The sequence below is a fragment of the Ambystoma mexicanum genome, chromosome 7p, assembly GCF_040938575.1.
Source record: "Ambystoma mexicanum isolate Mex_15411 chromosome 7p, UKY_AmexF1_1, whole genome shotgun sequence".
Taxonomy (NCBI): domain Eukaryota; kingdom Metazoa; phylum Chordata; class Amphibia; order Caudata; family Ambystomatidae; genus Ambystoma; species Ambystoma mexicanum.
Genome location: NC_090939.1, coordinates 198,535,383 through 198,551,497, shown reverse-complemented (window position 1 = coordinate 198,551,497; position 16,115 = coordinate 198,535,383). Strand labels below are relative to the sequence as shown.

Below are 16,115 nucleotides of genomic sequence, written 5' to 3'. Positions count from 1 at the left end.
AATCACAGCAAACCGTATGGATATAGTTGGAGAGTGGGAAATACCAGGTTAATACCATCTAAATTGATTATTTTCTTAGGCCTCACTCTGGATGAATCAATGTCTCGTCCCTGTTGGTTGAACAGATTGAAAAGTAAGGCAGGTCAATTGGCCGTACAAATGAGGAGGATTAACTCAAAATACTGTTAATTTGCATTAATCCCATTAATAGAGTTTTATAAGGCCAAAACAATTCCCTCTCTATTGTACAGACAGGAGATCTTCCGCACATCTAATTATATTGTTTGTGACATTATTGATTTCTTTTTTTTTTTTTTTGTCTGCAATATGGAACAAACCATTGAATCTACCCACCTTGCTCCGTGGCCTTAAGGTACAAATTGTGCTTATCTTCTTTGAGGGTATGGCTCAAGTGGAAAGTGTTGTCTTTTTATAAATATATTTCTGTTGGTGCCTGTGTGTCGACATAAAGGATGAGATACAGAAAGTGTCCATAGGCCCTTATAAAAAACTTCTTTAAGCGAATGGGGTTGATCTTAAAGAACATAGGTCAAGCAAAGGATGAGTTATGTGAATATCTAATAAAAATCAAAAACTTGCTATTCCATAAGGATTGGATAGAGACGATTGCAAAAATGCGAAGATTACACTCCAGTGTGTCACTTTTAAATAAACCTCTCGGAGATAAGCCACAATACCTGAAAACATTTCCGAACTCGTATTCTTATGATTTAGAATGAATTTACTGCCAACGGGTCAAATACATTGATCCGACTAATGCAATTACAAAATGTTTTACACTTTGCGATGAGGATGACCAGACCAGGTTCAAACTTGAAAACATATTTTAATTGAATGTACTGCACTACATGAACTACGAGTAGTGGCATTTGGTAGTTAAGTGGATAGTGAAAATTGGCCTTTCACTGAAGATGTTTGGCTGAGAATCTTACATGGAAATGAAATGGAAATTACTATAGCAGTTTTACACATTTGAAGTTGTTTGAATATTGTTTATAAGCAAAAGAAATAGTAAAATATAACAAGCTGAGTAGAATGAGCCATGTGAGGATATTAATTTGGTTTGCGCACGGTTGTTATATGAAATCCCCTTATATTTTTGTTCTCTTTTTAATGTTGTACTTAGATGGATTTTTTATATTTATTAATGTTCATTTGTAATAAATGTGTAAGGTTACTTGCTTAAAAAATTCACAATTAAAAGAAATACACAAACACACGATATATTTACCAATTCAGAACTACTAGCTTTGTCAATTCTTACCATTTCATTTTGTCACCACTGTGTTTAATTTTACACATTTGGTTTAAAATCTGGCTTTGATCTTTAATCATAAACACAACCACATTACACTTTCATTACTAGGCTGGCATCGACAATTTAATGGTATGTAGTTTACTGTAAATTATATTAAAAGTTAGTCATTTTAATTGCAAACCATGTGAAATAAAGTAAGAGGAATAAAGGGACAACTTAGATCAACCACTTATGGAAAACAATTAAAAGACTGAGCACTGAAAAAAGTGCAATAAAATTGTTTGTTTACCTGACTTTATTCGAAGGCACATTGTGATTTATAGAACATACCCACACACGTTTCCGAATGGGGGTGGGGACAGCCCAGCCGGAACATTTCCTTTTAATACAACAAATTCTGAAAAATAAATCCCCTGCATGCTTAAACATATCATTGCCCTAAGTCCCATAACACAGCAAAAGCCGGCAGCAAGGCGAGAGAAACGGAGTAGTCAAAGCGTGCATCTTAAAAGACCTTTCACCTGGAAATGATTCACGCACTTCGGCATTCGCCAACTCCCCCCATCACACCATTAGCACTACATCTAGTAGCAGGCTAGTGATTCAGTGATTAACATTACCACCAGAGGACGTCACAGTCACGCTCGATATAAGATCAAAGAGTAAAAGTAACGTGAATGCTTGTATGCCTGCAAGTTAGCAGTAATATATACATATTTATTTTTTTGTAAGTATTTTTCTTGCTTAGAAAAATACATAAATAATGAAAAATGTATTGATACATTATAGATTCTTTTAACTAGATGCAGGCAGCTGTTTTGTAGTGTGTATTTGGCTGTATGTTGGAAAGAGTTACTACTAATAGTTCTTGGTTCAACGTGCTAAATATTCCCTCTTGCTCTTTTTAAATGTTGTTAATGTTGAAAAGCTAAGTTCTCACCGGTATATTTTTGAAATGTGTGGCAACACTTAAATAGCCTTATGGTTCTACTTTTAAATAAAGGCTAGATGTATGTTTGTCCTATGCCTTTATGCGTAGTAGAGGGTGCCTGCATGCACAGAATGCTCTTAGACTGGGAGCTGTTCCCTTAGGATATGAAGTGGACCAAGACACTACAGGCCGATTCATGGAAATACAGTCAAAAGTATCGCACGCGGCTGGCGCAGAGTGTTCCCGTGCGAATGTCTGCGCCAGCCGCGTGCGATAAAATCCATTTCAGCGCACATCATATTCATGGATTAATCCTCCAAAACAAGCCGTGGCGCAGAGTATCGCAGCGACCTTGCAGCAGCGCCAGTTACGCCCCCAAGAACGCCCTCGTGCAAGGAAAAGCCATCAAGATCGCAAAACCATCGCAAAGGGCTGCGCCAACCCTGTACCAGTGCAAGAAGTAACACACGCGACCTGGGGAAGCATGTGCGTGTAATTCAGGGGTGCGCGAGAAGTTCCACACGCGATTGGCCTGGGCGCGTGTATTTCAGGGGCTCGCGGGTGCTTCCAGACGCGATCGGGCCTGGGGGAGCGTGTGCGTGTAATTCAGGGGTGCGCGAGAAGTTCCACACGCGATTGGCCTGGGTGCGTGTATTTCAGGGGCTCGCGGGTGGTTTCACACGCGATCGGGCCTGGGGGAGCGTGTGCGTGTAATTCAGGGGTGCGCGAGAAGTTACACACGCGATTGGCCTGGGCGCGTGTATTTCAGGGGCTCGCGGGTGGTTTCACACGCGATCGGGCCTGGGGGAGCGTGTGCGTGTAATTCAGGGGTGCGCGAGAAGTTCCACACGCGATTGGCCTGGGTGCATGTATTTCAGGGGCTCGCGGGTGGTTACACAGGCGATCGGGCCTGGAGGAGCGTGTGCGTGTAATTCAGGGGTGCGCGAGAAGTTCCACACGCGATTGGCCTGGGCACGTGTATTTCAGGGGCTCGCGGGTGGTTTCACACGCGATTGGCCTGGGCGCGTGTATTTCAGGGGTGCGCGAGAAGTTCCACACGCGATTGGCCTGGGCGCGTGTATTTCAGGGGTGCGCAGGAAGTTCCACACGCGATTGGGCTGCGTGCGTGTATTTCAGGGGTGCGGGAGAAGTTCCACACGCGATTGGCCTGGGCGCGTGTATTACAGGGGCTCGCGGGTGGTTTCACACGCGATCGGGCCTGGGGGAGCGTGTGCATGTATTTCAGGGGTGCGCGGGAAGTTCCACACGCGATTGGGCTGCGTGCGTGTATTTCAGGGGTGCGCGAGAAGTTCCACACGCGATTGGCCTGGGCGCGTGTATTACAGGGGCTCGCGGGTGGTTAAACACGCAATCCGGCCTGGGCGCGTGTATTTCAGGGGTGCGCGGGAAGTTCCACACGCGATTGGGCTGCGTGCGTGTATTTCAGGGGTGCGCGAGAAGTTCCACACACGATTGGCCTGGGCGCGTGTATTTCAGGGGCTCGCAGGTGGTTTTACATGCGATCTGGCCTGGGGGAGTGTGTGCGTGTATACCAGGGGTGCGCGGAAAGTTTTACACGCAATTTCAGCAGGGTACGTGTATTACAGGGGTGCCGGGGAGTCCTACATGTGATTTGCCAGTGTGGGTCCTCCCAGGTGTTCCCTGTACACCCTCCACGGCCCCTGCAGGCAGCCCACACCACAGGGGACTACCCTGCATCCCTGGTCATGTCCCGCAGGCAGCCCACCCAACATGGGCATGCCCCCCAGCAAAGGCACATGTCTCCTTGCACTAATGATCACCAACTCATGTCCCCTTGCACCCCCACCCCCAGAATTGCGGGGCACCTGCCAGCAGGTCCTCACCCATGTCTCCCACCACCCCCACCCCCCAGCACTGTGGGGCACCCACCACCAGGCCCCCACCCATGTCCAACTCATGTTCCCCAGCACCCCCACCCCCCAGCACTGTGGGGCACCTGCCACCAGACCCCCACCCATGTCCAACTCATGTTCCCCACCACCCCCACCCCCCAGCACTGTGGGGCACCTGCCAGCAGGCCCCCACCCATGTCCAACTCATGTTCCCCACCACCCCCACCGCCAGCACTGTGGGGCACCTGCCACCAGGCCCCCACCCATGTCTCTCTCCCACCACCCCCACCCCCCAGCACTGTGGGGCACCTACCACCAGGCCCCCACCCATGTCCAACTCATGTTCCCCACCACCCCCACCCCCAGCACTGTGGGGCACCTGCCAGCAGGCCCACACTCATCTCCACCATGGCATGTCATGCAATGTGAGAGCAAACAAATTCATACCCCAAACATTACACAAGTGCCACGAAGTACAGTGTCCCGAATGGAAACTGCCCACACACAATATGCCCACATACATGTAGAAATAACAACAAACATGACCAAATACTAAAGGATACGTGGACCTACAACCTGATAATGCCAGCACATCGACCACCTCTTACTGTACCGTGTTGGTGCCAGCCACATCTGTGAGTGCACTGCTTACAACATGAACTCCATCTCCAAAGTAGACGGGCTTGTGAAGACATGAGGACTGACCCTGCAAATTAGGAGGGAGATATGGAAGCACAAGCACACATCAATACACCACTCAGTGTACAATACTACTACAATATGCACTAGGAATGTATACACAGTATTGACTACAGACTGGCCACATAGCTCATGGGAGTCCAACGTCACTGTGTAAGTCACTGTCACTTGGGCACACCCTTTGCAAGCCCATGGAAACGGGAAGCAGGAGGGGTGTGTGTCTCACAAACCCAAGCATCTAACCCAAACTCAGGACAAGCCTGCATGTGCCCAACGGAATACAGTGGATGCCCACGGGAGCCACACAAGGCAACACACTGCACCTCAAAAATCAAAAAGCAAAAATCAAAAATGGCCATGTGGGGGGCAGGTGGGGTGGGGGAGGCCACCCAGGAGGTCCGAGGACAGGATGCTCACCAACTGCCACCTGGGTGAATGTTGCGAAAATAAAACACCTCCATGGGCTCATGGCCTGCACGGCTACTAATTTGTGGGAGAATCACTGCTGGATTCGCTCTCCTCAACCTCTGCTGCTGCCACAGGAGGTGGTGGTGCTATGGGAGGCAGCCCACGCAAAGCCCTGATTTGGTCCTCAATTGCAGCAAGCATGCGGGTGTTGAAGGCCTCGTTCTGGAGGGATATGGTGCGGAGATCCCCATGCAACACCCGACGTGTTGCCCGGACCTCCGCCCGAGCTGCCTGCATCTCTGCTGAGAGCGTACGGGTGACGCGCTCCAGCAGCTGTTCTGTCCTGGTGACAGTGGAAGCCTCAAGGTCCAGTAGAGTCTGCCTGAGGTGCTGGACCTCTCCCCTCAGGGCTTCCCTCTGTCCCTGGGCATCTAGAGAAATTGATTCCCTCAGATTGTCCAGGGCTGCCTGTCTGTCCCTGTTGGACGCCAACATGTCCTCCCTTACTGATTGGCAAATGGAGGCTGTTGCCTGCTCTAGTAGCTCCCTCTGCCTTTCTGGGGGGACAATGGAAGTGGCCACCCTGTCCATGGCTTGAGCAATTATTTCTGGTGATGCTGCCTGTTGGTTGGCCATACCATACGGTATTGCCAGGTGGCGGACGGCCACCGTGTTGGCGGGCACCACACCTGTCTGGGGCAAGGCGAACTGCGCCTCGCTGTGTCGGCACTGCCTGAGGCTGCAGGACTGCATTTCCCCTCTGATCTGCTGGCCCAGGAACAGGATCAGATGTTGCGGAGTGTGGCCCTGCATCCGTAACCACCACAGGCGCACCTACCAACACTGGCATCCCCATAGTGGGCTCTACCCCTGGTGCAGGTGGGTCGGACAGAACAGTATCCCTTCCATGAACACATACCTGCAAATCCACATGGGTCTCATCCGAATCAACACTTGAAAAGAGTTCTGGGGAGGTGCACCCATATACAGCCCTGGAGAGAATGCCCTGCAGCAAGAGTGGGTTCTCACCCACCAACACACCACGTCCCCCACTAGTGCTCGTACGTGTCAGAGATCCCTCCTGGGTGAGCACCATCTCCTCACCCTCAACAGCATCAAGTGCGTCATCCTCTGAAAAAACATGAAAGACAGAAAATGGAAACAAGCATTAGCACCATGGCACACAAATAGGCCAGACAAGCTACAGAAACAGTACTTGATAGACACATGTCCCACATGACTATGACCCTCCCATGCATGCACTGTCACTGAGTTGGAAGGGGAGGAAAATGTCAGACACTGATGACACCAAGATGGAAGGGCAACACATCAGATGCATGCTGGCTAGCAGTGCCATCCCACAGTTGGCATGTACCTGCGCTTTAGGTCATTCCATCGCTTGTAGCACTCAGTAGCTGTGCGCCTCATAAACCCAAGGGAACTTATGCTGTCCGCGACGGCCTGCCAGTGTGCCTGACGCCGAGCAGGTGTGATCCTAGACCCTGGAGTGCTCAACATTTCGGCGTCATGATCGGACACATAATGCACAAGTTGATTCAGTTCGGCATCATTGAAGCTAGGCTTCCTCGGCGTGCCGGACTGTGTAGCCGTGTCTGGGGCATCAGCCTGTAGTGCACGAGCACTCTTCCTCTTCCTCTTGTAAGGTGGTGGGGACTGTGAGTGGCATATGCCGCTCTGGCCACTCGGGGCAGGAGCACCGGTGGACTGTGTCGTAGTGTGCAATGACACACTGACCATCTGACTTCCTGCAGGCATTAGCTCGAGTGTGATAGTGGCAGGGGGAACCTCAGACTGACGGACTGGGACCAACACTGTCCTGGCTGGGAGAGACAGAGCTGGGGTGGACGGAGCTGCAGCTGCCCCTGCAGCCTTCCCACCCGCCTACTTGGGGCAGCAGATGACATGGCTGCCCCTGATACACGTGGCCTGGTGACACTGACTGGCACGGCCACCCGTGGCCTAGACTTGGGGACCTGGAAATCAGCCTCAGAGTCAGCCTGTGCCAGGTCAGGTGCCACAATGGACGGGTCCAACAAGGGCTGAGCATCGATGGTGTCAGCCACGTTTTCCTCAACCATGGGGGGGGGCATGGGTCTCCCTGACTGGTCCTCCACACGTGGGGTGCTAGGGGTAGCCTGCAAATCCCGGCCACGTCCCCTACCGCGCCCACCACGCCCACCTCTTGAGGGTCGGCCACCTTTGCCACCCTTACCTCTTGCTCGCCTCCCAGACATGGCACTGATGTAGCTGTGCGTATGGGAGTAGCAGGAAAGTATTGTCCTGGGCAATTGGGGGTCAAAGGGGTAGGGTACTAGATGGTATTCGTACCCTAGTGCACTTGCAAGGCTGAATGGAACCCCTGGGGAAAGATGACGGGTCACGCAAAGCACAGGCACCCCAATAACAGAAAATGATGTGCAAGCGACCCCTCGTAGACCACGTGCGTGGAAACAAAAACACGCACTACGCTGTGGCACCCAGAAACACAATAATGAACGTATGCGTGTCACACGCAGCCTACAATGACCTCTGAAGGGGTACGCGACACACGGGGCAAGCACTGTTGGAAAATAGGTGCGCAACTCACCGTCTGCCAGGAAAAAGTGCGTGAAGAAGACGCACGTGCGCGCGCACGCGTTGGAAACACCCCCGCCAAAAGAAGAATTGCACGCTGTCTGAGGAGACAGGACTACAGGAGAAGTAAACGCTGTCTGAGGAAACAGGTCCAGAGAATACGAGAAAAAGAAAAACTGACAGACAGGGAGTACAAACTCGAAACGCTGTGAAGTAATTCGCGTGTGAACCGACAAGAAGTACAGATTTCACCCACTCGCTCTCCACAAAAAGCACGTACAAGGAAATGACATCCTACACGTACCTTTTAAACCGGACCACACGTCCAACGTCACTTCCGCGTATACATGCTAAGGACCTATTACAAGAGCTGGAACTAGGACGTGCAGTTCACGTCACAGACGCGCCTGCGCTGTAAGGGCCTTTGGTAAATGGATTCGCGTACCCAGCCCTCACGCGTGTGAAACTTCTCGCGGACCCCTGAAATACACGCACCCAGCCCTCACGCGTGTGAAACTTCTCGCGCACCCCTGATATACACGCACTCAGCCAAAACGTGTGTGAAACTTCTTGCGCACCCCTGATATGCACGCACCCAGCCAAAACGCGTGTGAGACTTCTCGCGCACCCCTGATATACACGCACCCAGCCAAAACGCGTGTGAGACTTCTCGCGCACCCCTGATATACATGCACCCAGCCAAAACGCGTGTGAGACTTCTCGCGCACCCCTGATACACGCACCCAGCCAAAACGCGTGTGAGACTTCTCCCGCACCCCTGATATACACGCACCCAGCCAAAACGCGTCTGAGACTTCTCGCGCACCCCTGATATACACGCACCCAGCCAAAAAGCGTGTGAGACTTCTCGCGCACCCCTGATATACACGCACCCAGCCCTCACACGTGTGAAACTTCTCGCGCACCCCTGATGTACACGCACCCAGCCAAAACGCGTGTGAAACTTCTCGCGCACCCCTGATATACACGCACCCAGCCAAAACGCGTGTGAAACTTCTCGTGCACCCCTGAAATACACGCACCCAGCCAAAACACGTGTGAGACTTCTCGCGCACCCCTGAAATGCACGCACATTTTGGCGCACATGTATTGGGACGCTACCGCCTGCTTTCTGTGGCGTACGGGTATGGGCCTGTGCGCGTCTTTGGCCGTGCGCTGTTTTACCCGATTCGATTCCATGAATGCCTGTTGTAGGCGAGCGTCTGGGCGTTCCGCGCACTTGCCTCCTGGACCTCCCTTGTGACGCCCACATTTTCACGAGTTGTTCCCCATTCCGCGTGTCTCGCCCCGTTTTCCGCCTACTTTTGGGATGTGCGCCGCGCTATGTGCGAATTCGCTGTGGCTTTATCGCACAGCGTTAGATGGCCTGGGCGCTAGCATGCGGCGCGCACTTTTTCAGCGCACATCCCGCATTTTGCCCGTGCTTCCTTGAATGGATGTGCGCTGTTTTCTGTGCGATATTCTGCGATTTTTTCTGTGGCACTGCAAATCGCACGTTTTCGCACGCGTGCGCCGGTTTTTCCGTGCACATTATTTCCATGACTCGGCCTGATAGCTTCACCTTTTACAGTTCTCACATTCGCATAGCTTCACCTGTTGTCAACACTAGAGGGAGCTGTAGGTTTAGGATATGTGGTGGTCCTACTGTGTCAATGAAAACCTGCACTTTGACCCGTGTACACAGGCCTGTACACTAGTTAGAAATGATTCCATAGCCTTGTTTTACTCGAATACAACAAACATTGATTGGCGCACCACTAAAGTTTAATTGTAATCTTCAATCGCTCCTTCCGTCGCCTGTCTCTTCTCTCATTTTGAGAGGACTCAGTGCAGCAAATGCCCAAGAGGATTGGGAATCCTATTGTAAAAATCAATAGCAGGTTCCTCAAAATAATGTGCACATTTTTCCGCAGCCATAGTTTTTCAGCCACTTTGAAAAGTTGATCCTTTTTTTCCTCCTTCTAAATCTGCTCGAACATCTTTAGTGTTCCACGCTTTACTTCCACATGCAATAACTGCAACTTTGTTCTAAATCCATTAAATGTACCCAAACCCCTTAGTAACATTTCTTTGCGATCTTGCATCTTGCAGTTTGATTCATTGAGGTGTATCAAAACATCCACCATATAAGCAAGCTCAGCCACCAGATATTGTCATCAGACAATATGATATAATCAGGTTAATTTTGAATTATCAGGAATTATGTAGTTTTGTTGCATAGTTGGAACACTCTCAATAAAACAGTGCATTGAGATAGCCAGTGAAATTCAGTGTGAAATAGTAGAGCGAATGATAATAAGCTACTATTTATCAAGTAGAATTTTATATAAATGCAACAGGGAAGTTCTGACGGAAGCAAGTGGTATTTTTTCACTTCAGTGTTCTTTTCTACACGGATAAATCAACCCTGAAATTGGGCACGCACCACCATGCTACACCATTGCCCCGAAAAACGAGTCGGCATGAGAGAGCAGAGGCCATCAGCGGTACAGCGATCCTATTGCCACCTTGCTGCACACCACTATGCCGTGGCACACTGTTTGGGTGGCACTTCCTTAAGGTATTTACTTGGGTCCTGGGGTAACATGCTGATCCAAAAATGAAGGATTGAATACTAGTGGCTATTCAGAGTGAACTGAGGATAGCACAGGGGACAACGTGCTGGTCTTGGAAGCAAGAGCACGCAGAGCAAATGAGGTTCGAATCCTGGATCTGCACTTAGAAACCAAACTCAGGTATGGTATTTTAAAAAACCAATTAGATAAATATTCTGATTAATGTTTATATCAAATGTATTCATTGTTTTTATATTGTTTCTGATGGTTCCTTCTCAGTCAGTATTAAAGTTTATCTTCGCTTACGTATGGGCACAATACATGCAATTAAACATGCCATTAGGATTCCAAATAATTTGGAATTTTTTCATTCTAGGTGTCAACCAATGAGAAAGCAGAACTCCAGAATGGTGAATCTCCAGCAGAGGCCCAAAATAACAGAGAAGTAATAATCTTATTATTATTTCTGTTATTTAAAAGAATATTTAAAAGAATAACAAATCTGCTTTTTGTCTCCTATACATCCATTGTGTCTTGGGTGAGTTCATGGCTTTCTACATGGTCATTGCAAAATGATTACCCAAGTATGCTCTATAAATGAAAACGTCTAAAGTTTTTGATGAAAAGTTACTTGCCATCTGCCACATAAACTAGATTTCTTTTTGCAAATATTAATGTCAGTTGACACCACAAAAGCAACTACATTTCAAGATTTTGCATTGCTGTAAAATAGTTCTTGGGGTAATGGGTTGTATATTGAGCTCTTTAGGACATGTGAAATCCCAACCAATAGAAGTGGCAATGCAGGTTTATTATGGAAAAGTTAAACTAATTGCAGAAAATTGAGCAGGACATTGGAATTGGGAAAATTCTCTAAATTACAAATTGTAGAGAACATATTCATAAGAAGTTTGCTGGACCTAGCTTTGTAGTTCATGGAGAGGTTGGTTTGACGCATCTGGAAGATGATTAAATGACAAGCCCAGCGCTCCAACGGTTGAGAATCTGAACAAATACAGATGTTTGAGCATGTACCAATCCCAATATATTCCTTGGTGTAGCCTTGCTTGACAAAGACTTGCAGAGAATGGCTTTACGCTCCCCTGTACAATCTATAAACGAATCCAAAAAATGTTAATATTGAGGGTGGCAAAGCAATTACATGGAGCAAATTGGTTCCACTAAAAGGGAACTGTCGGGTAATCCAGAAGCGGTGAAATCGAAATTGTTCAGCGATCATTGGAGAAAGCTTTGTTGACATATTCATCCAATCAGCAATATGCCAGGTTTCCGCAAAGTAGGGGTCACTTGTTTGTTTTTCTTAGCTGCTTCCCTTGTGATAAGTCACTGTATGTGTGTTATTAAGATTCAGGTTGAATCAAATGCACACGAAGGAAAGGACTAACAACTATCCTATTCCTTCTAAAGAAGTGGATCCCACTTTGGTTTGTCGTTTCAGTAAAAGATCGACTACTGTGGAAACTCGTAAATCATTGGATTCTGGACTTTCATACTTTGAGCCTGCTTAGTGCGATATGCTTTCCTAAGGAATTGGATAGTTTTTCTTCAGTTTATTCAAAGGAGCTGTTTTGGTCCTGTCTCATGTGGGGCGAGAATATATCTTTAATTATTGCTTTTGTTCGATTTTTAAATGTAATTGATCTTATTTGTTAAGTTGTTTTGTATGTATATGGAAAGAATATAATGTATTTGTGTTTTAATTTTTGTGTAAGGTTTTATGTAAACCAGATCACAAATTAAAAAAACATTTTTTTTATAAAAAGCACTTGCATATAGCACTAGAAGCTGCTAAGGAGTTATCTGAAGGTAGAAGCAGGTATGCTTTTCTGTCAGCTGGAAAAAGAAAAGATTACTTGGACTGGATGGATAAATATACTGAAAGGCTTGGGCTAATGCTTTACATCTCCATATGTTACCTTTGGAAACATTCTTGGGTCCCAGAGTAGGTCTAAACCTGGTACAAAGTTATTGTCCTTATTGCCTAAGGAAACGCAAAGAGGCCACACCTTTTCTATTTTTTTGTGGTTATATGAATATCCACAAAGAAACATGATCTCCCTTGCCGACACAGAGAAGTTTTGTTTAGTGTAAGCTTACCTTTTTTGCACAAACATTTATGTGGGCACCCCTTGTTAATATGGACAGTCAATTCTTATATTTCCTGTGAGACAAAGGTCGATGAAGATGCGGAATGGGAACTCTTGTGGCTTAGCCTTTTAAACCTTTATGTAATATATATGTAGTATGCTGATCTGAAAGTGTTATTATTTCTTTTTGCGAACATTTGCTAATATATCAAATTGTTGTTTTATGGATTTACTCAAAAATAAATTATTACTTTTTATCCCTAACCTAATCCAAACAGTACTCGGCCATCTGTACAGTGGAAAGGGCCCTTCAAGCACTCACATTGTCAGGGTGTTTGAAGTGGCCAGCACGTTTCAAACCTTTAGTCTCCCTAGTCTGATTAACCCTCTCCCCCTGTGGGTCTCCTCGAGTTCTTACTGGAACATAATCATGCAAATCCCCTCTTTCCCTAGGGGAATTCTGGATTCTTACCCGGGCAAGATCTTGCAATTTTCAGCCTCTTGCCTTGGTATTCTCCTTGGGTAGGATTCCCCCATACCCTCCCCATTCCCTCAGTCTTTTTCCTGCTGTAGTATTTATTTACCCCCAGCCAAAATTCGCCCTCCTCTGCATGAGCCTACCACTGGCTCTTCCGAGGCTCTCATGGTTGCAAACCTGCGCTAGAATCCCCAGGAAGCTACTCTGTTGTTCTACCACTTTAGTGTCCTCTGGCTCTTGCAAGCTTCTGGGTCAATGCCCTTGCTCTTTTGTATCCTTCCCCTTGTGTGGCTAATTTGGCTTTGCCACATCCAGTTCCCTAACTCTTAGGGTCTGGTCTGTTTGAGTTGGCTACCTCCCACTCCCCCTTCTGCTTCTCACACTGCTACAAGAACAGTCTCTCTGCTACCCCATTTCACTTCCACAGTATTGGCTTGATTCTGCTCTTTTTATATTGTGGTTTGGGCACTAATTGTTCCAAAAATAGTGGTGATTGGTGGATCTGTTCCCTCAATACCCTGCGCTTGTATGTTTCTCACAATTAAACATTTTATTAAAAGACAAAGATGCAAATAAATCCTTGTTAAACTTACTCTTTCAGGGAGTTCCCTACCTAGTTTAAGAACTGAGGGAATCTCTCCTAACAAAACAAGCTGGCCCCCACACTAAACAACAAAACATACAAAGTGAATGAACAACAACATACATGACCTGTCCTGGCTAAATCCCTTCCCCGGGATTGTTCAAAGTCAATTTGCCCAAATGTCCCAACAGAATATTAAAGTGCTGAACCAGTTCTTGTAAGTTTAATATGAAACAAAAGTTCACCAAACAAAACAATCCACTGGTAACAGTTCTTCAGCTTCCAGTTGAAAAGACCGCTTTCCAATTTTAGCCAAGGAAATAGCACCAAAGATAATCCTGGACGTCTTCCTTCGAAGATTGTTTTATTACAGTTCAAAAAATAGATTAGCCACTTCTTCAACAATTCTACAAACGTTCATTACCACTGCAGTACAGCTGGTACAATTATAAGGATGCTTCTTCTTGGGTTGTTGTTCTCCTCTTAACAACCACCCTTCTATTACAGTTACTGTGGAAACCGACACCTTGGTTTCACAGTGTGCCACTAATTCAACCAACCTCAATGAGACATCTTCTGATAGTCTTATACACATACACAGTTCTGGTACTTCTGCTCCAACTTTATACATGAAAATAGTTGGGCATTTTAAAGACAAGACACTTTGACCTCTACAGGTAAAGGCACTCTTCTTTTCTATGGTACCCAAAAAGGGTATCCTCTTTGCCTCTTCAGTCTGCCTTACTGCCACAAGGATAGCCTGACTCTGCTTCCAGACTGACTTTCTCCCCACTTCAACAGTATCAGCATTACAGGTTATTTGTTTAATCTTCTTACAAGCACCCAGCTCCATTTTCCAGCTTTGTATATAACCTCTTGGTTCCAGTAGCTACCTTTAAGCTGTATTGCCACACTACCAACCTCAGATAATGATATGATATGGCATTTATAGCGCGCCTATACACAAGTGTTTCTGGGCACCACAAGACAAGGGAGGGAAGACATACGGAGCACAATACAAACGATTCTACTAGGCCTGTTGTCATTCGGATTGTGCAAGTGCAACAATCGAACTGCAAGGGGAAGGAGAGGGCAAATGCAAGGGGGAGGAAAGGGGAAAGTGCGATCAGGGCAGCATGGCTCTGATTAATTGCAGTAAGGGCAGCTCGGCTCTAGTTAAGTGCAGGGGGGTTGTAGGAGTTACATTTACAGCCCTTAAGTGCGCAGTAGGCCAGGAGGTACCCAGTGAGACTCTGAGGGAACCAAGCAACCAGTCGGCGCAGCAGACAGGTAAGTTAGCAGGGGAGCGAGAGAGAAGGCAGAGGAGAAAAGGAGGGTCCTGAGCTGCTTCCGGAACCTCAGGTGGTCCGGCTCAAGTCGGGCAAGGAGGCCGTTCCAGAGGGAGTTACCTGCAGAGGAGAGAGATCTACTCCCAATTCTCTGTCTGGAGAAGCATGTGACCCTCACCGAGTTGGAGGTAGCTGAGTGAAGGGCTCTAGAAGGAAGGTATGTGGATGTAGTGTGGGCCCCGGTCCCAGAAAGACTTGTGGACAATGCAGAGGGTCTTGCATTTGATCCTTGCAACCACTGGGAGGCAGTGAAGAGATTTCAGGGCTGGAGAGATACGTTCCCTGGGCTTGAGGCCAATGTCTCACTTGTATCAGAGAACACTGGACCTTTAACAACTTTTCCCGTTAGTTGGATTGCTTTGAACAGGGCTTTCTTCACTATAGAAAGGGTTTGCCATTTGGCTTGGTTAATGCTTGTTCTCCTTATTAATACAACATCTGCTTTTAAAGAATATTCGTTCTTAGAGTTACAATGTTCAGTCTCCAAAGGAAAAATGATTTTAGGCATAAAGGACCACTCTTTTAGGTAGATCTTCAACTTTAATTGTCTGTAAGGGTTTGTATTTCCCGCTACTTCGGTCGGGAATCAATTGGTCACCCGCAACCTTCCTTTGATGTGAAAAGTATGGTAACAATTGTGAAAGTTAGCTTCAGAGTTTTCTGAGACTTTTGAAAATGTTCCCCCTTTTAATTGGAGACACGCGACCACTCCGGGAATATTTAAATGTTCAACAATAGGAAATGAAGGGCTTTTCTTCATACCCGTGCACTATAGCTTTTACTTAGTCTGCGTGATACATTTCCATTGTAAAGAGCAATTGCCACAATGACTAACAACTTCTACTCTTACGCGAGCCACTTTAGAGCTGGTAATTGTTACCGGCAAGAGTTTAAGAGTTAACCTGAACACCGTGCTTCACTCACCGGCTCAAGGAACTCTGCGGTTGTGGGCTGATTCAACTTCCCGACTCCTGCTTCTTCTTCTACAGCTTTAGGCACACTTCGGACGCACATCCCTCTGCAGCACGTATGTCTCCAGTCCGGCCACGCCAACTTGAAGCTCCTGCACTATTCTGTCGCTCGGCTTGCTTCTTGCTACGGAACTCGGGCTTCAGCACGGCTCTGCGATCCCAGTCAATAGGCGCACCTGAGAAGTCCTTCACTTCCAGCACGTCTCTCTCAGTGCAGCCACGGCAAGGCAGGGTTTGAGAACACAGGACCCTCTCAGAACTTGC

The 16,115-nt window shown here is 47.3% G+C and overlaps 1 protein-coding gene across 5 annotated transcripts in view; it reads left to right on the top strand.

The window, feature by feature from the left end:
- The window catches only part of SH3BGR (SH3 domain binding glutamate rich protein), a 542,810-nt gene that overhangs the window by 315,843 nt on the left and 210,852 nt on the right, over nt 1–16,115 (top strand). For all 5 annotated transcript variants that reach the window (XM_069636057.1, XM_069636059.1, XM_069636058.1 and 2 more), the window contains exon 4: nt 10,739–10,807. In XM_069636057.1, the coding sequence (XP_069492158.1) occupies nt 10,739–10,807 (69 nt within the window). The remainder of the gene's footprint in view (nt 1–10,738; nt 10,808–16,115) is intronic.